At 50.1% G+C, this 18,991-nt stretch overlaps 7 protein-coding genes and 1 non-coding gene across 8 annotated transcripts; 5 read left to right on the top strand and 3 right to left on the bottom strand.

The window, feature by feature from the left end:
• Positions 1-1,252: 1,252 nt before the first annotated feature.
• On the bottom strand, positions 1,253-2,399 carry ASPACDRAFT_81369 (TRAPP complex core subunit BET3). Its single transcript, XM_020205864.1, has 5 exons — positions 2,273-2,399; positions 2,202-2,210; positions 1,899-2,118; positions 1,636-1,827; positions 1,253-1,577 (listed from the first exon to the last, which is right to left on the bottom strand). The coding sequence occupies exons 1-5, from the start codon at positions 2,308-2,310 to the stop codon at positions 1,458-1,460; spliced, it is 579 nt and encodes a 192-aa protein (XP_020052472.1). The 5' UTR covers positions 2,311-2,399; the 3' UTR covers positions 1,253-1,457.
• Positions 2,400-2,471: 72 nt separating this feature from the next.
• On the top strand, positions 2,472-4,320 carry ASPACDRAFT_81368 (WD40 repeat domain-containing protein). Its single transcript, XM_020205863.1, has 5 exons — positions 2,472-2,835; positions 2,895-2,940; positions 2,993-3,073; positions 3,136-3,891; positions 3,962-4,320. The coding sequence occupies exons 1-5, from the start codon at positions 2,689-2,691 to the stop codon at positions 4,012-4,014; spliced, it is 1,083 nt and encodes a 360-aa protein (XP_020052471.1). The 5' UTR covers positions 2,472-2,688; the 3' UTR covers positions 4,015-4,320.
• A 1,547-nt stretch (positions 4,321-5,867) lies between these two features.
• On the top strand, positions 5,868-6,970 carry ASPACDRAFT_63609 (uncharacterized protein; the record flags this gene model as incomplete). The annotated part of the gene is made up of 2 exons (XM_020203913.1): positions 5,868-6,707; positions 6,764-6,970. The coding sequence occupies 2 exons, from the start codon at positions 5,868-5,870 to the stop codon at positions 6,968-6,970; spliced, it is 1,047 nt and encodes a 348-aa protein (XP_020052470.1).
• Positions 6,971-7,508: 538 nt separating this feature from the next.
• ASPACDRAFT_81365 (glycoside hydrolase family 47 protein) lies at positions 7,509-11,242 on the top strand. The gene is made up of 4 exons (XM_020205862.1): positions 7,509-7,763; positions 7,835-8,205; positions 8,276-8,841; positions 8,901-11,242. Exons 1-4 carry the CDS (start codon positions 7,723-7,725, stop codon positions 11,106-11,108), a joined length of 3,186 nt encoding a protein of 1,061 aa, XP_020052469.1. The 5' UTR covers positions 7,509-7,722; the 3' UTR covers positions 11,109-11,242.
• A 585-nt stretch (positions 11,243-11,827) lies between these two features.
• ASPACDRAFT_46890 (gamma-glutamylcyclotransferase family protein) lies at positions 11,828-12,589 on the top strand (the record flags this gene model as incomplete). Its single annotated transcript, XM_020201861.1, has 1 exon — positions 11,828-12,589. The coding sequence occupies one exon, from the start codon at positions 11,828-11,830 to the stop codon at positions 12,587-12,589; it is 762 nt and encodes a 253-aa protein (XP_020052468.1).
• A 586-nt stretch (positions 12,590-13,175) lies between these two features.
• ASPACDRAFT_63606 (adenine phosphoribosyltransferase APT1) lies at positions 13,176-13,886 on the bottom strand (the record flags this gene model as incomplete). Its single annotated transcript, XM_020203912.1, has 2 exons — positions 13,176-13,333; positions 13,397-13,886. The coding sequence occupies 2 exons, from the start codon at positions 13,884-13,886 to the stop codon at positions 13,176-13,178; spliced, it is 648 nt and encodes a 215-aa protein (XP_020052467.1).
• A 2,491-nt stretch (positions 13,887-16,377) lies between these two features.
• On the bottom strand, positions 16,378-16,450 carry ASPACDRAFT_t276. The gene has a single exon. It is a non-coding gene; the product is annotated as a tRNA-Lys (tRNA).
• A 398-nt stretch (positions 16,451-16,848) lies between these two features.
• Positions 16,849-18,667, top strand: ASPACDRAFT_125526 (uncharacterized protein). Its single transcript, XM_020196826.1, has one exon. It carries the CDS (start codon positions 17,017-17,019, stop codon positions 18,526-18,528), a length of 1,512 nt encoding a protein of 503 aa, XP_020052466.1. The 5' UTR covers positions 16,849-17,016; the 3' UTR covers positions 18,529-18,667.
• The last annotated feature ends 324 nt before the right edge of the window (positions 18,668-18,991 follow it).

Below are 18,991 nucleotides of genomic sequence, written 5' to 3'. Positions count from 1 at the left end.
ATGATGACAACAGGAACAAAGAGGCAAAATATCGAATTATGATAAAATAAACTTACCAGCACTAATACAGAACCAGAAAAAGCAAAAGAAAGACAAAAGAGAGGATTTACTCGTAGTTGGTGAGTGAGTAGTAGTAAGGTGATTGAGTAGGGGAAGAAAGAAGGGAAGGGACGGAAAGGTGGAGAGCCAAGTCCTTTTCCCAGAGGCAAAACAAGAGAAGACCGATCGGGTCAAAGTGATGTATCTAGACAGCTGAGGAGAGCTGGTGAGCTTCTGGGAAAGTCAAGTACACACAGAACACAGATTGAGCAGCAAGAAATAGAAAAAAAAAATTCTGAAAAATTCGAGCATGCAGTGTGATCACCCACTCTTCGTTTTGAATCAACAGAAATCATCAGATCAGACAGACGCTGAGTCTAAAAAGGATGGATGGATCGATGGCTGGTCTACGGGAGTAGAGACCGGAGACCGTAGTAACCAAAATGACGATGGGAAGGGAATTGATCTATCTCGCGCGACACAAATCACCTATCGATGGCGAATATAGTCGGGGGCAAGATTGAGACTGCTGTTGGACGCAACGATATCGGTACATACCTATCAATTGAGCTAACAATTCAGCAGATCCAGTTGGACAAATACTTGTAGTCAATACTAACAAGTATGAAACTTTGCAAGCATCTCAAATGTCAAATGCTCTAAGCCTCTACAGTTTAAGTTGCTCTATCTATCGATAAAGTCGTAGTCCTCCAGGACGGACTGGGACCCTGCGTAATTCTTAGCACAGTCAAGGGAAGTTGTTCGCTGCCTATTGGGGCTTAGTGCATCACGTGGACCCGGCCACATCTCCTCATGTCATCGTCCCATCTAATTGCATATCTCAACCTTAACTATGTACATAAAAAGGATGGAGCTCATGGTGTTTGAAGATTGTTATCATTATCATCTTAAAAATACTTTATCCGCTCACAGCTAGTTCACGGTTGCGGCGGTGGTGAAAAAGAAAATTATGAAATTATGAAGTAATGTGTTAGAAGTAATGTGTTAGATGAATTTATGCCGCTGCAAATGTTTGAAGTGTCACTTATACTATTAGGGCAGAGTGATCTTCACCAACCCCAATTAATCCGATCTAGGATCTGATCCTGGCCTATTCTTTATATGCAACTGTCTTTGCACGTTCATTCTTGATTACAGGGTCACTCCTTTAAACCTTCGTCAGGGTTTAAAGATTTTACATCTTGTCCCTTTTCCTTGTGTAGCCCTCACGATAAGTGTATAAATGTACATGTATCGCACATAGAATGTTTCCTTTACTTGTAGCTCCATCAATCATAAGGTACCGGTGATCTCGATCAACCGTTGCAGCTGCAAATTAGGATACTGAATGTAAAACCCGCAAACACCGGACGCCTCGACCAATAATCTAAATTCATGCAACACACTTCCCGCCGTGTTTATTCCTCCTCAGGTGGCATCTCATCTTCAATGTACCTCACAAGTGATACGCGCATCTCCGTGGTGTCATCTCCTCGCAGTACATCGCTTACAAAATGCGCCTCGATCTGCATTTGTACCTGTTGACAGAATCAGTAGCCCGCGTGCGAGAATTTTGGCTGGGTTAGAAAATATTACCATCTCTAAAGCCCCCCGCAGAACACCGCACAGAATATTTGAGAACCAAAGCTCATCTTGAGCCCGCCCATCATCTGGTAGTTCAACAAAGTCTGCAAGCGGGTTTTCATCAAACACCAACGAGAATTGATTGTTGTCACTTGTCCAATTCGTTACAGTGGGGGCGATATTGAGGAATATCCGAAATCCGACCTGTCATACATTCCAGGAGTCAGCTCATTGATCCCAAGACGTCCGAGCGAGATCGAAGTAATAAGCTCTACCTTAGAAATCATGTCTGCCGTCTCCCGGAAATTAGCACAACGGCCTACATTCGATTTCGCCAGAAAATCCTCAATAAGGCGCATTCCGATGTTGTAGCCCATCTTTTCCAGCTGCTTGTTGACCTCCTGATAGTTTCCGTCATAGTCCTGACAAAGTTGTGCGACAATCGTTCCATATGTCAACGTGACTAGCTCTGCATTGACTTTGTCGACTCTTGTTCTATCAAAGCCAGGTGGTGAGTCCCCACGTCCCTTAATTGGAGAACTGCCCTCGGCACCATGATTCTCGCGCCGCTCACTTACTTCCATAGTCTAGCACAATAGTCATGTTAGCGGATGTGTAGATCATTAGGTGGAACTGCGGCTTTGCTTACTCTTCGCCAATCCTGGATGCTTTGGTAGTTGATGACATGATAGGCGCTGAGGTCTGTCTCTGACAGCCAAGGATTGAGGGCGAAAATTCAAGGGAACAGGATATCCGATCTCAGCTGCCTGGGTAGCCGGCCGAGTGTTGACAATGAACTCTCCCCGCTCGATCTGGGGACCGAGGCGGAGCTTCACCGCCTAGTGGACCATCCGCGGGCGTCTATCGCGCCTAATGTCACACAGCATCCATGATTGCGATGCTCGGGAGAAAGACCAGGCCCTCACTCAGCACTCTCTATCCCTCATACCCTTCTAATTCTAACCTAGCACATTTCCGAATCCTATCTCAACATTTCTCGGTGTCTTCCCGCGCCTGTCGACCATCACGTGTTTCTTACCCGTTGGCGAGCCAGCTCATTACAAAATGATGTCCGGCGAGAAGCGACCTGCTCAAGAGGCCTTCGGGTCATCCAACCAGCTAGTCGTCAAGCGAAAGAAGTCCGATGCTGGTATCGATAACAGTGCAGCTGTGGTCAAGGGCTCTTCGCAAAATGGGGCTCTCGTGCAAGCAGTAGGTCACTGAATAGCCCGAAAAAATCTACCGAGTGTCTGTTCTGATCCCGACAACAGGTTCCCCGCACCAGCGGGCTCCGGGCCCCAATCATGGAATTGACAGGTAGGCTTGCGCGGAGGGTAGGCAACTTCCTGTCGGTTAACATATATATCAGGTCATTCCGGCGAGGTTTTCTCTGTACGATTTGATCCAACGGGTCAGCACATTGCTTCAGGATCGATGGACAGATCAATCTGTGAGCAACCCACTCAGCTTTTTTCAACTTAAATACCAGACGCTAACATCGTTGACAAATAGTGCTCTGGAATACTTACGGAGAATGTGAGAATTATGGCGCATTGTCGGGTCATCGGGGTGCTATTCGTGATCTTCAATGGTCTCGAGACTCCAAGACGATATTCTCCGCATCGACAGACATGACGCTTGCCAGCTGGGACCTAGAAACAGGTCAAAGGATCCGACGACACGTGGGCCATGAAGATTATATCAATTGTCTTGATATCAGCAAAAGAGGCCAGGAGTTACTCGTTAGCGCTAGCAATGATGGCAGCATAGGCATCTGGGATCCTCGGCAGAAAGACGCTATCGATTGTCTGGAAACCGAACTTCCTATCACTGCGGTGGCCCTCTCCGAGGCTGGAAATGAGATATTCAGTGGTGGTATCGACAACGCCATTCATGCGTGGGATCTTCGAAAGAAAGGTATTGTATATTCATTAACAGGACACACGCATACCATCACCTCGCTCGAACTATCCCCAGACTCGCAATCGCTTCTCTCCAACTCTTTCGACTCTACTGTACGGACGTGGGACGTTCGGCCTTTCGCACCAACCAATCGACACATTCGAACTTTCGATGGCGCCCCAGTTGGTCTGGAAGAGAATTTAATTCGGGCCAGTTGGGACGCAACGGGTGAGAAGATTGCTACCGGAAGCGGTGACCGAAGTGTTGTCGTGTGGAACTCTAAGAGCGGAAAGCTCCTATACAAATTACCAGGACATAAGGGAACCGTTAATGATGTTCGTTTTTCACCGAACAACAAGCCCATCAGTAAGTCATCGGCTGTGGAGTTTTTTTCTGTCCTTTGCTTGACTGTTATGTTCTAACTCTTCTCGAATAGTTGTGTCCGGGTCATCGGATCGCACTCTTCTGCTCGGCGAACTAGGCAAGTGAACTTGTCTTCGGGGTTATGTCAGACGTCTAGCGATGTAATCAACGTCACGGTACCGCATAAGAAGCAACTGGAATATACCACGCTCATCATTTCAAGCTGAACGCTCCGAGGGTTCGTGTGGCTCTGGATCATGATGGTCACAGCAGCACGTCCAAGCGAGGTCTGGGACATCCTAGGTAGGAGAGTTACTTGAATAAACAAGAACGAGGTTTGAAGTGCGCATGACAGCAAAAGGCTACCATTAGATCTCCATTGGGTCACCCCCATTTCAATAATCATCAGCGGGACACCACACCCACCACACGGCATCTTTGTCCGCTCCTGTAGTTGTTTAGCTCCTCCATTTGGTGTACATTATTAATCTCATGCGGGCGGTGCAGCCAAATATTCATTATATGGTAACCAGCATCAACCATGACATCACTGAAGAGTGAGAATACTACTGTACTACTGCGTTTACCATGTGTTGGTTCTGAAGTGTGGCTGTAGACCCGAGCGGCAAACGTGGGTCATCCAGGGGTAAATGCTTCATGGCAGATTGCCTAAAACAAGATAAGAATATAACTTGAAAAGTATGAAAACCAAGGGATTGATTGAGCAGAGGGTGGTGAATCGATAATACTAATTATAGATAATCGGCACTGATACTGAAATTAAGCTGTTGGTTATCTATTTGTTAGTTAATTGTCAATTTTTATTCACATCGCAAACGCGACCAGCGAAGTGAGCTACTCCATCCATGTAATGATGACACTGAGTGGCTCCAAAATTAGTGTTAGTTAGTCCTCTAGTTGCTACTTATGGAAACAACTGGAGACCACCACTGCACTAAACTACCGTCGGGCCGCGGCTTGCTGTTGCTTCCCCCTGCTCAACACACGCCGCCGCATTCTGTGTCTGTCTCTCCCTACTAAGTCTCTTTCTTTCTGTCTCTCGGTCTTTCGGTCTCTCTCTCTATCCTACGTTCTGCTATTTCTCCTTCTTCCTCTATAATCCAATTTTCATTTCATAATTATGATGAGACGATCATCTCTCCCTCTGTTCCGACATACACATCCTGCCCCTCGCTAACTTGCCCAAACTGACTTCTTATCGATCAGACCCTTTCCTTCCTCTCCTTTCTCTCTTCAGCCAGTATCCATCATTTCGTTATCTCCTGTGCACATATCACATATCATTGTCGATTACCTTCATCTCAGTATCATCGCATTCACTTGCTCACTGCCTTTTTACTGATTAGCTGCAGCTACTATAATATTCATTTTCTTCGCTATCAAGTCCGGGTTTCCATCACCGAGTATAGCCACTGATCTAACCTTCACACAACCTGGACCGCAAGCTTAGCCTGCTGCTGCTATTGTCGTCTTACTCCAATTATACTTGCCTGTGTCACTTGACGCATTGAATATTGATCCTCTGGTTGCTGGACACCTCTTGTTTCGCGATCGGGGTTCCCGTATGCTGCTTCCCGGTGCCCCTCAGTCAACTTGGGCTGAATCATCATGAACTTATAACGCCGAATTCAACCGACTTATCTATTCTCGTCGCTAATCACCGAATCTGCCTGGGATTTCCGGTTTTGCTTCATTGAAGTTGATCTTCGCAGGAGGCTTCCGTCACGGTGTACGCTTCTTCAAAGCTTGTTTGTGTGTTGTTAAACGGATGCGGAAGTGACCTCGGATTCATACATACTTCCGTCCACAAGAAAACCGCATTGCGACTCGAGGGTCTGTCGCCTGAGTGCTCTCTCTGGGTATTAAATCCAATTCTATCTCGACGTTTACTCTGGCTCTTCATCTCTCTCGTTGGGACCAGACCAGATGTCAGTCATTGGCCATTAATGGTTCTCAACATGGAATCGGTTCGGCTGTCTCATCCAGATTCGACACATTCCAACTTAAACTCCGGCATGCTGTCCAACTCAGCATGGTCTGACAACACTCACGGATCGGATCATCTAGCCCACATCACTTCGCCTCTTGGCCAACGCATCGCATTTAGGGCAAATGACCGTCGCCTAGCTGATGAGCAACAACTCCTTGGTGATGATCGCACTCCAGACCAGAGACCCCGCCTGCGTGAAGGTCCTGTAACGTCATTCAACAATTCCGGAAATGTCTCTGCATCAGTATATGCGCCACAGCGGACATACTTTCCTATCGAAATGCAGTCATCTACAGAGCGGAATGGCCATGAACCGCAAGCTGAAATGGGCCTGTGCAGAGAATCACAAGATCTAGCTTTGGCAAGCAACACTGGCAGTCCCAACTGTGGCAGGCGCTCATGTACCTCGATCTTTGCAGAGAGGAAGGTTCGCAGGAGGCTCATCACATTGACTGCATCTGGAGTGTTCCTCCTTGCAGTCGTCGCAGTATACCTTGCATTCGCTGCTTCGCGCACTACTTTAGGCCGGGAGCTTCAAATTCTTTTGATCTTTATGATACTAATAATTGGCATCGTTTTCTGCCATGCTTTAACTCGTTTTCTCATGGCGATAGTACCAAGACCTGATTCTGAGATCGCCACAAACCGCATACCAAGCAGGGCAGGACCCTCTGGTTATGCACAACCGGCTCATCCCATCCACGTCGTTCTGGCGGCGGATGAGGATGCTATGACTGCAAGCCGTGACGCTGCTCGTGAAAAGATAACCGCACCTCCTCCAGCGTATGGTCTTTGGAGAGGCAGCGTGGTGAGTTTACAGATGGGTGTGGTCCTACTTGTTTGCACCAGCTGATCTTATCATAGCGCCTGAACCCTGACTTGTTGTATTGGCAACGTGTGGATAAAAATTCCTCATTACCAAAGGTCGACGAACGCGGTCCCAGCAACAAGTCTCAACGACCCCGGCCGCCTAGTTATATCTCCGATAATGGAATCGATTACGTTGTCGAAGCGCAGCCACGATCCTTCACGCAATGGCATGCTCCGGAGGAATCGGCCCGGTGGCATTGATGTTCTTTACTCCCTCTTGTTCTGCTCTACGCCCGCTTGGTGCGGCTGTCTTGGATAGAAATCCTGCCCTGCAGGGATTCAGGCCTCCGTGGCCATACTCTTTCCGTTTATCCGACATATACCCCAACATATGCATCACATCATATTTGTCAATTTGTTCTTGTCTTACTGATCTTTTGGTTGTCTGGGTTCAAGCGGGAGTTATAGTGGCATATCAGCAGCAGCATTGAATAAGCGCCATCATATATTGAATTTAGGATGTTGACATGGAAGTTTTTTATAAAAGAATCAGGGGTAAGCTCAGAAAGTCATCACTGTAGCTTTGCTATTGGTCTGTCTCCGATATTAGCAAAGACAGGGGTAAAGGACGGGTATAATCAGTTGTAAAGGCATATCTGGCCGCTCGCTCGGATGCGTGGTTGCGCCAAATCCCGCGGAAGTTGATGCGATCTCACGTGCTTCTCCCGCGGCGAGGCTGCTGCCCACCACCGCAACATTCCTTCCCTCCTTTCTTCCACTTCCTCGGGGAGAAAAAAGCATTTCTTCTCTCTTTTAGAGAAAAAGCTCGTCGGGCCAGAAGGACACTGTTTCGCATATCCTTTCGTGGCCCCAAGCCGTTTCCGTGCTCACATGCTAGTGATATCCGACTTGCCATTGCGGTAATGCGCTAGGGATGTTGGCGCTTTCAAATGTCCAACCTCCGTTCAGAATGGGTGATAACCTGGGTCTTGCTATTGTCGTCGTGGCTTGCTATGGCCCAGGGAATGAGGATCGATCGAGTTAGGGAGCTCAGGTGAGACCTTGCAAAGCGATGATCGTGTTTCAGTAATTCCACTAACCGTACTTCGCGGTGTCTATGGCCAGGAAGGAGACCGAGCATATGTTCTATCACGGCTTTGACAATTACATTCAACATGCATTTCCCGAAGACGAGCTCCGCCCCTTGACTTGTCGCCCGTTGGTCCGCGACCGAGATAATCCTGCGCACGCTGAGCTCAATGATGTTCTTGGGAACTATTCCCTGACCCTAATCGACAGTCTATCATCCTTGGCTATCCTTGCGTCGAGTCCAGAGGATGGCCAAAAGGCTCTGGGTTATTTTCAAAAGGGAGTGGAGGATTTTGTCACGCTTTATGGAGATGGTTCAGATAGCCCTGCAGGCCAGGGCGAACGGAGCCGAGGATTTGACATGGATAGCAAAGTTCAGGTGTTTGAGACGGTCATCCGAGGGCTAGGTATGCGCTACTAGCATCCATACGAGAACCGAGGAAGAGACACCTCCCTGACTGACATTAATTACGGTAGGCGGACTTCTCAGCGCTCATCTGTTTGCTGTAGGTGACCTTCCCATCGTTGGGTACAATCCTCCAGATAGAGAAGCCGGCTTCGCAAAAGCCTGGGATAAGTCCTCTTTCCAGAGCGACGGGCACGGTATCATGTGGAATTCCGGGTTTGTATACGATGGTCAACTCTTGCGGCTCGCGGTCGATCTGGGGAACCGTCTACTGCCTGCGTTCTATACAGACACTGGTCTTCCTTACCCGCGGGTCAACCTGCGACATGGAGTCCAACGGCAACCCTTCTACGCGAACTCGCCGCTCAATGCGGATCACCCGTGCAATGGGTCAAACTCCGAACGCTGCCAGAAAAGCCGCTGGTCTCCATCCCCAGAAACTACGGAGACATGCAGCGCTGGCGCCGGCAGTCTTGTCCTGGAATTCACCGTTCTAAGCAGGCTCACAGGCGATGGTCGCTACGAAGAGCTTGCGAAGAGGGCTTTTTGGGCCGTTTGGACGCGTAGAAGTGAGATTGGCTTGATTGGGTCTGGTATTGATGCTGAATCGGGCCGATGGGTACACTCGTACACTGGGGTGAGCACTTTCCGATGGCTAGGCAATAAACCGTGCTTTGCTTACCATATTAATGATAGATTGGTGCGGGGATTGATAGCTTTTTTGAGTACGCATTTAAGTCGTACGTTTTACTCTCCTCGGGAGAGCGACCCCCCCACAACACAAGCAGTCCATGGCATCATTTGGATGACTACTTCCTGCCCTTGGGTGAGCACGAACACTCTGCGCAGGCCTTTTTGGAAGTATGGCAGGAGTCTCATGCGTCCATCAAGAGGCACTTGTATCGGGGAGATGGACATCAACACCCCCACCTTATCCAAGGCGACATCTTTACAGGAGCGACCCGTGCTTTCTGGATAGACAGTCTCAGCGCCTTTTACCCAGGGCTGTTGGCGCTGGCCGGGGAGGTAGATGAGGCAGTTGGAATCCATCTTCTAACCACTGCCATTTGGAGCCGTTTCTCAGGCCTGCCTGAAAGATGGAATGTCGCCACGGGAAACATAGAGCAGGGTCTGGCATGGTACGGCGGCCGTCCGGAATTCGTGGAATCCACCTACTACCTGTACCGGGCAACCAAAGATCCATGGTATCTGCATGTAGGTGAGATGGTTCTGAGTGATCTCAAGCGCCGATGCTGGACCAAGTGCGGCTGGGCTGGTATCCAGGATGTCCGTAATGGCGAGCTGAATGATCGAATGGAGAGCTTTTTTCTAGGAGAAACCGCAAAATACATGTTTCTCCTTTTCGATTTCGCGCACCCGTTGAACAAGCTGGACCAACCGTTTGTGTTTTCTACAGAGGGCCATCCACTCCTGATACCCAAGAGCAGCACGGCACTCCATACACGCCGACAGACACCGGGGGGTGTGAGCAGCAAGGAACCCGTTTGCCAAATGGCTCCTCTTCCCCCTACGTTGGTGGGTTCATCCACGGCAGCACGTCCTGATGTTTTCCATGCCGCGAACTTGGCTCGCCTACACCTCATGCCCAGCAGAGACGTTCCCGAGGGACCTCTGGTTGAATATGCTGAGGACCATCCGAGTATATCGGTATCAGACCTCTCATCACCCACAAACTATACGTTCTACCCTTGGACGTTGCCACCGGAGTTGATACCTTTCAACGGAACCAGTGCACCCTTGATCTCTCGCCCAACCCTCGATATCTCTTTCCCTGCACTTCCCGGAATGGTTGTAGGCCCCGGATCACTGGAACGGGTCCGGGATGGGATTCTCGTGAAAGCCATCGGGGGTCTGCGGCTGAGCATGGTTCGAGATGTCTCGGTTCCTGGCATGGCGAAGAGCTCGGACAATGACGAATTTCGGGTGCAGGTGATCAACAATGTGCCGCTGGGTAAGGATGAGAAGGTATATCTTTCGCGGGAAATCACATTTGATGTGCTTGATCCCACTGACCCGAACTTCACGCGTGTACGCGACTCCATCATGATTGACGTTGTCATTGATGTATTGCCAGAGCTTCTTCGTCGACGAAATGACTCAGATGATGGCCTTGAACCCGCTGCACCACAACAGGCTCGAGGCCCAATCATCCACGACTCGGTTTTGGTGAATGGCAACAGTGGCGGTGTCGATCCATCGATCTCTGGCATGAAAACTGTACTATCCTCCTTAATGAGTTCATTGTCCACCCTACTCCGGGACGAAGCGCATGTTGAGACGGGTCTGCCGCCGCAGAAATCCTCAATATTGCGTTTGATGATTCCCGCAGCCATCTCGACTGGCCTCGGGTCGGCCCCATTGCCGGATGTGGACGATGCTTCGACAGTATCGATGACGGGTGACCTGTCAAAACGGCGCCTCCCCTGGTCCAGCATCTACTTCGCGGACGAGCTCTGCGATCACCGTCTATCGCGGGAGATTGTCCAGAATCACCAAATTCTGGTGCTTCGGCGCGGCGGATGCAGCTTCTCCGAGAAATTGCGCAATATTCCTGCGTATCCGCCGTCACGTCAGGCCCTGAAACTTGTGATAGTGGTCTCCCAAACTAGCGAAGAGGAGGAATTGTGGGAGACGGCGGACTCGGGGCCGGCCTCGCCCGGGCTGGCTGCTGTACGCGCCGAGCGACATCTTGTTCGCCCGCATCTCGATGAGAGCCAGTTAACCGCAGGCGGCCTTCCGCGACGTCATCTTCTCAGTATGGTGATGGTGGGTGGCGGCGAGGAGACCTATGCATTGCTTCGACAGGCGACCAGAGTGGGCATCAAGCGACGCTATTCGGTGCGATCCCAGGGGGTCCCGATTCATAATTTACACATTGTGTAGTACGTATGGGTTACCGATTTGAGATAACATCATGGAAGAGTTAGAATTTCTGCTGTCATATGTACTGTACATACCTGCATGCATCATACGCACGAGTACTTAGTATTAACAGACATACAGTACAAGGAAACCGGTACAGAGTATATGTGATGTACATGACATGCAATGCGATGTATACGCCCAGTACGTAAAGTACATCAATACATCAAAACATATATATCATATCATCAGTATCAGTGTTTTTATACTTAGATGACTGTAAGGAGTTCATTTTTCTCAGGGTGAAACGAATCGAATCGACAGTCGCCTCCGGCAATCGGGCCGAACCCGACACGAAGCAACCAACCACAACTCTAGGGAGTATGGCCTCTCTGCCAAAGCCCCTCCCTCTGTCCGAGTCCGGCCCATCCCGGAGTCTAATCATCTACGGCGGTCCCTGTTCCTCCTCCGAGAGAGCCTAGGCTTCTTTGTCCATTTCCATTCCCATTCCCATTTCCTTTTCCACTTATTGCAGTGTACAGTGCATTCAGATTTTGCATATATATATTCAATTCTAAATACTATACACTATACACTACATACAGTACATACCTTGCATCCCAGCTCTCACCACCACCACCTTCTCGTCCATTGTACAGAACAGGTCTCAACAGAACTCAAAGACACCATTTGATACTCCTCACATCACACACACAGAAAAACAAAGTGGGCCAAGTAAAATGCATCTCCACGACCCCCCGAATCTCCCCACGGACCCTGCCTCTACACCGATCAACATCAACATCAACATCAGCAACATCAACCCGACCAATCCGACGACCCCGCCGCAACAATCCCATCCTCGTTCGGAGCGACGACGACACCGACGACCGCTCTACTTCGCCTACGGCTCGAACCTCTCCCCCTCCCAGATGGCCACTCGCTGCGTGCACAGCCCCGCGTCCTCCGTGCCCCTCGCCATCGCGCGTCTGCCGCACTGGCGCTGGCTCATCTGCGAGCAGGGGTATGCGAACGTTCTCCCGCCGCCGGAGATGCGCGTCGGGCCGCAGACCGGGGTGCAGGACGAAGAGGTGCCCGTTGCTGGGGCGGAGGATGCGGTCTACGGGGTGCTGTATGCGATGGACGAGAGGGATGAGAGGCTGTTAGATGGGTTCGAGGGGGTGGATTGGGATGCGCCGGCTGCGGTGGCGCCCCCGGCGCTGAGTGTCCGGCCACGGGAGCAGGGGCAGGGAGACTACAATAAGTGGGTGGTGGAGGCGGAGGTGGTGCAGTGGTTGGAGGGTAAGAGTCATGATGGTGGCAGCGGCAGCGGCAGCACTGTACCAGTATTGGTGTATGTGGATGAATTGAGGGTCAAGTTGGGCCCGCCCAAGGAAGAGTACATCCCACGGATGAACCGCGCTATTCGGGAGTCGGTCGCTCTGGGGCTTCCGGAGAAGTGGGCGAATGAGGTTATGAGGCCGTCTATCCCTCGCAGCTGAGAGGGGTTCGCAAGACATATCACGCCAGGTAATTCAGGCTGTTTGGAAGGTTGGATGGTTCGTTGGGATTGATGGAGACAAGGTGACCATTTTCCCAAGACATGTATTAGCTGTCTATTGACCCTTACAAGAGATATCGATTCACTCAAAATATTATCAACGATATAGGGGGTTCATTGTCTATGCGTATAGAAGGATGCGCAGCCTTGTCCGATGCCCAAGAGCCACACATGATCACTATTGAGTAATTTCACTTCAGAGTGCCCGAGAGACACCAATCCAAGATTCCGGGTCATTCCCAACGGTGAGCAACTTTTAAGGTCTCAACGTCTCTCCGACGTGGTTTAGATTCTCAGTCGGGGAAAGTGTAGTCGGCTAAGAGATAGACGATGCAGCGAAGCCATATCGGCCATCAACTGATTGCATGACGAAACACGCATCATACCAGCTTTACCGACCTTTCCGCAATCCGTCCAGGCGGGTCATTTTCGGCGAAATGAACTCTTTTTTCTGACTATGCGAATTTTTGTCCAAGAAATCAAGCAGAGAGGCAATATAATGCATTTGGCTGTCTTGGGGAGTTGCATCAGAGGACCTTCTCTTCCTGGCCGGTGAGAAGAGTGTGGACGGGGGCGGAAAGCTTCTCCCGGCCCTTGAGGAACTCGAGTTCGAGGATGAAAACGAAAGCCATGAGATCACCGCCCATCTTCTTAATCAGTTCTCCAGCGGCATATGCCGAACCACCTGGGTTCACGTTAGTGTTTGTTCGCTCTGATTATCAGACCCTTGAGGAGAGAACATCCATACCGGTAGCAATAATGTCATCCACCACGACGACCTTCTGGCCAGGCTTGATGGCGTCAGACTGCATCTGGAAGAAGTCCTCGCCGTACTCCTTCTGGTAGCCTTGGGTCTCGCAGGGACCGGGGAGCTTGCCCTGCTTGCGGACGGGGACGAAGCCAGCGCCCATTCTCAGAGCCAGGCTGGGGCCGAACAAGAAGCCACGGGCTTCCAAGCCAACGATGACATCGGGCTTCTGGTTGCCGGTGCTCTCGAGGATGTGGAGCTCGAGGCAGCGCACGAGAGCCTCGTGGGTGGTGGGGTTGGCAAAGATCGGGAGGATGTCTTCGAAGAGAATTCCGGGCAGCGGGAAGTTGGGGAACTGACGAAGAGCACCGCGCAAGCTTACTTTAAGATCGGCGAGTTCGGTGGCGCGGGTGGCATTGGGGGCGGACTGTCCGGCGACTTGGGCGGCGGTGGTGGCATGAGGATCCTGGGTGGAAGTTGATTGAGACATGGTGAAAGAGAAGGAGGAGGAAGAAGAGGGGAGAAAAAAGGAGGGGGAGAAGGAAGAAGAGGAATGAGACTAGAAAGATAAGGAGGGAAGAACAAGGAAGAGGGGTTATGTTAGAAAGGGAGTATTCCGTAAGTATTGGCTTTTAGTGAGGGGTGATGGGAAGATCACAAATAGGTAAAAATAGAGAAATTTTGATGTGATAAGGACGAAGGAGGGGGAAATTTAATCGGGAAAAAAAAATAAAAATCATAAGTGTAATTTTCTGAGTAGGAGGCGTAATGGCCCGGTATCAATATACACTATACCGCCTACAGCAGTCCTTCATATGTACAGGAATGGTTATGACTGATGTAACAGTCTGTATCCCGTATTATTCCTTATCCATTTATCTATCCTCCCCTCTTCCCTCCTCAGCCAAGAGCATCTCTAATCCGAACTAATCTTCCAGTCTTCTACTGTGTACTCCGTACTGATGCAAACAACCTATTGAGAGGGACAGAGAGGATAGCGCATACCTCTCCTGCCAGCGATCAAGCCGATTTCTTGCATGATCTTGCGCCAGTGCATTTGTTTGGTGCGGGTTCTTTTGCCCCTCCGGCCGATGGTGCCATAGCAAGAAAGGCTGTTGCATGTACTTCATGTATTATCATTCTGTAGAGACATGTATATACGTACTGTAAAGTGTTTCTATTTGAATTAGTATCGCAGGAACTTGACCTTACCCGAATTAGAACAGGCCTCTTTACTCATACACTGCATGCTCCAGAGTCGATTGATTTCCCCACCTCTTCTATCCTATCTTTTGGCTACAGATGTTCTGACAGGTGACGGTCATTATTGTACTGTATAGATTAGATGATGGCCGGTGTAACACATCACCATGGTCACAATCATCATGGCTCTTGCAATCCCCCCGGTTGATGGAGCGGCTGCAATGGATACGAAGAAGCGTTTCTGATGGATCATCAACATCATCGTCACCTCCTCCGCTTATTAGTTATGCTGTGCTGCACTCGGATCTTTTTTCATCTTTCATGGACTGCTAACAGGAATCCACCCCGGTTACTTTATATATACACCACAATTTCCTTGTTCCGACAACCATAGCTGTGGCCTTGCAACAACTGCACCAGAAAGAAAAGGAAACAGACTAAGTTGAGGTTATACCAGGTTCTCGCCAATCGGAGCAACACGTGTGGATGTTGGACGATCGCAATGGATCCCAATGGATCCCAATGAAGCTCGACAAAGGCAACCAGAGGACCGGTTTCCATCTACACCGCCGCCTTTCCTCCGACTTTGCCGTCTAACCCGACTTGGCCGGGGATCCGGAATCCAGATGATGTGGCAGGCTGGCAACTCAATTAAGGCCATGCATATTCACTACTGCAGACTCGAAAGACCTGAGATCCTGCTACTACTTTGGGTAACTTACCGCCGCCCCCGGTCGATTACTCCAAGTGGCTGTCGGACCTGCAGCTGAAGCGCAACGTTGCCTAGCTGTGCACTGGTCGCCTAGCCTGTCTCCCTGCATACTAGACTATCATCCCTCAGATTGCTCGGAAAAATCGCCGCTGGGGAAGCACCCTCATTTGTTGTCGTGCTTGGTGTACAATACTAGCGGAAGTGTATGGTTTATACTGACCAGTGCTTGGAAGTCTACTTATGCGGAGCGAATATCTAGACCATCTGCATAGTGCAGGAAATCATACGCGAGCCACCGTAGCCCTGCAATCTGACTGGTCCCAGCATCGTCAAACCCTCTGACATTGTCTTGCTCTGATACCAAATTTCCCGCTTCGTATCCACCCACAATGCAGCGGGCATGCAGCGGCACTGCCTGGCTTGGTAGGTGGGATTATATAAATATCCCCAAAGGTGCGGATTACCCCGATGTGCATGAATGGGCTATTTAGGCATATACGTCGTTGACTTGATCAATGATTAGTCGGCTCAAAATTAAACACGGGTACACCATGCGATATAAATACTCGCAATCCTTATCAAAACAAAACCGGACTCGAATCTCGCCCTGGTGCTGGATCTATTAAAGCGCCGTATACGGCGGGTGGTGTATCGAATTGGTCCAGGCTCACAGAGATCCTGCAATTCATCTCAATCAGGCCCATAGCATTTGATTTCCCATAAAGAATGTATATCAGCACACCTGCTTTCAGTTGTTAGCTGGCGAGGGTAGACGGCATGAACTCTTGCCATGACTGGTGACATTATCCGCATCTCGTTGCTTGACTGCAACTCTTGGCTATCATCGAGAGGGGGCAGCCACTCCGTTCCGAACCGTGGGCTATGCTAAATTGCAGCCACCTCGACGGACGGCAGCATAACGGTTGCGTCTGCATAGTACCAATGCGTGGGCAAGACCACGCTATGTGCGCACGGATGTCATTCTCGTCTCATCTTCTAGGAAATGAGATGTGAAACCACGCAAAGACGTAAGTAAGAATGAAGAAAAAGAGAAGGAAAAAAGATAAGCCCAACGCGGGGGTTGAACCCGCAACCTTGAGATTAAGAGTCTCACGCTCTGCCGATTGAGCTAGCCGGGCTGATATGCTGAGCACGTTCGAATTACTAGCTCAAGAGCTAACTGCAAGACCAGTTAGAGTTAGGCTGGCATGTCATGGAAGATGTTGCCTGACGGGTCATCATGTGACATGCGCACTGACCAACTCGCTTAGCTTCCGTTCATTTAAAGCAGCTCGAGGAACCTCGTCGTTTCATTCTTCCGTCCCCTCCAAGATTCACTACCTCGATGATCCCTCTCCGCACTTCTGCTCACGGCAGAAGTGCTTGGCTAGATTATCAGATGTACTGTCTGCTGTGTAATTCCAGACTTGATGCTTGAAATGTCACCTGCACCCATCGAACCTCAGCCGCAGCTGGATATCCAGCTGCAAACTCTGGCCAGAGCCTTTGAAGCTCTTTTACTGACCACCCAACAACTCAGCTGCAAGGAGAATACATTGCAGCAAAGGCTGAAATATGCCTCTGTTGAGGTAAATTCCACCACTCCCCTCTCCCCCTCTGCCTTGCATCCCTTCTGTCTCAAAGGACGAGAAAAATCGATTAGCTCTAGATCAGGAGTCGCATCTGCGGCGGTGACGGATATATCATGTATTATCTGATGAGACTTGCACTATCTGCTTATTTTGCTTTGTGTCCATTTACATTGCTTGGGAATCCACATGCTAATTTCCCTTGTCAGTACTCCAAGTTAGCAGACAAATTCCCTGGCGGTCCTGACGGTCATACCAAAATCGTCGCCGAGAAGATTGCTGGTCGCTTTGCCGAATATCAGTACCTGCCGAAACAACAAGCCAGCCTGTCGGACGTAGTAAATTCGCTTGCCGAGTCCGGCAATGTAGGAGATGTGGCTCTTGCCTCCATTAGGGAGGGATTGACATCCTATCTATCTATCATACCTCCCAACGATGCTAAGCAGCCGCTTGACCTTAACTCATGTCTCGTTGCCACGAGAGCGGGGCTTCCTCGCACCCTAGAAAAAGACTTCACTACCAAGGGCATGCGGGGGAGTTTGCGTTGCCCTTTTGCGAAGCCTAACAATAAGCCCTCTGAAAATGGAGGGTCCGACGGAGTCGAGCTGGCTCCCCAGGATAACAACGAGGATACGTGCGGGCATGCCGACCTGGACCCGATCAAAGCCGAGCAAAATGATAGACGTTCAAGTCGCGCGCCCTCGACCCGGTCTTCGAATACCCGTTGTCCCGTTTCGCGATGTCCCATAAGATATCTAGATCAGCATAGTCCGGAGGAGATTGCCGACTATGTCGAAAGACACAAGCATGAAATTCCCAGGAGCCATGCAATCTGCGTGCAGCGGTATCAACGAGACTCGCAGACCATGCGGCACTTAGATGCAAAGTATGGTAATTTGATCAGCATGATCCAAGGCCTGTCCGTCAAACATCGAGCCTTCCTACCCGGTACCAACCAGAACGGAGCACCGCCATCAAGCTCGTCTGCTGAACGAGTAGAGAAATGGGCCGAAGAGGTGGGCCTGAAATCGGACATGCATCTTCCCATCAAGGAAGAGAAAGGCGAGGAAGGCGAGGTTGAGCAAGAAGACGAGGAGCGAAAGGGGCATTTTGATCGTCCTCTGCGTGAGGTTCGCGTGGGAGAATCTCCAAGTAGGCCTTGGGGTATCCCTGTCCCTGTGACGCCGCTCCCTGTTACCACATCTGCACCTCAATCTCCAGCAGCCCCCGTTGCCACCTCCCTCGATTCAACAGCCCATCCTTCACCTCGAACACCTGCCGTTGATATATCTTCCAACGTGCCCATGGGCGATTCGTCGCCCGAGCCTCACGCCGCGCTCCCGAAAGCCGGACGCTGCCCCTTTGGTCACGGTGCGCCTTCTGGTGACAACCGAAACAAGGCCCCAGCAGTTACCCAAGATGCGAAGACAATCCGAGACCCCGAGGAATCAAATCACACCGAAGACCCTGTGAAGGAAGACCGCGAGAAATCGCAGGATGCGGCCACTCCTACGCCGCACCCGGCGAAGAACAGCGTGGTGTTCAATGGTCCGGTGTTTTTCGGGTTTTCTGCAGAGCAGACGGCCTTATTTTTGCAGCAGCCGGGCAAGTTAGGGCACTTCGAGTGAATCTTGCAGTCTTGATTTCCCCCTTCTGATCACTTGATATTCTAATGATGCTATGACATATTATTCATGACTCTGTACATAACGCATATTTTGTGTATATTTGACATATCAGGACATATCAGCTAACGCTAGTGTCTGCATTCCTTGTAAATATCCAAGATAGCTTCCAGTAAAGACATTTATTTGTATTTGGTGTATGTATGCACTGTAGTTACTGCTTACTAGTCAAGCAAGCTGGCGTTATGTAAGTTACCCTTGATTCAAGACCGTCTTTCCCGATGTCGGGCGGATAAGCCAGTTTGCCGCGGGATTCCCCTCATCAACTAGCTAGTAAAGTCAGTCACTCACTCCAATGTTTCCCTTCGGTGCTCGTCTTCTGCTCGCCCATTTCGCTTCCTCCTCAACATCAACTCCATCTGCCCTTCAGACTCTCCGCCGCTCCCTTCCCCTCCTTCCTCGCCCC

The sequence above is a fragment of the Aspergillus aculeatus genome (genome assembly GCF_001890905.1).
Source record: "Aspergillus aculeatus ATCC 16872 unplaced genomic scaffold ASPACscaffold_17, whole genome shotgun sequence".
NCBI lineage: Eukaryota > Fungi > Ascomycota > Eurotiomycetes > Eurotiales > Aspergillaceae > Aspergillus > Aspergillus aculeatus.
This window is presented reverse-complemented; position numbering and strand designations above follow the sequence as displayed.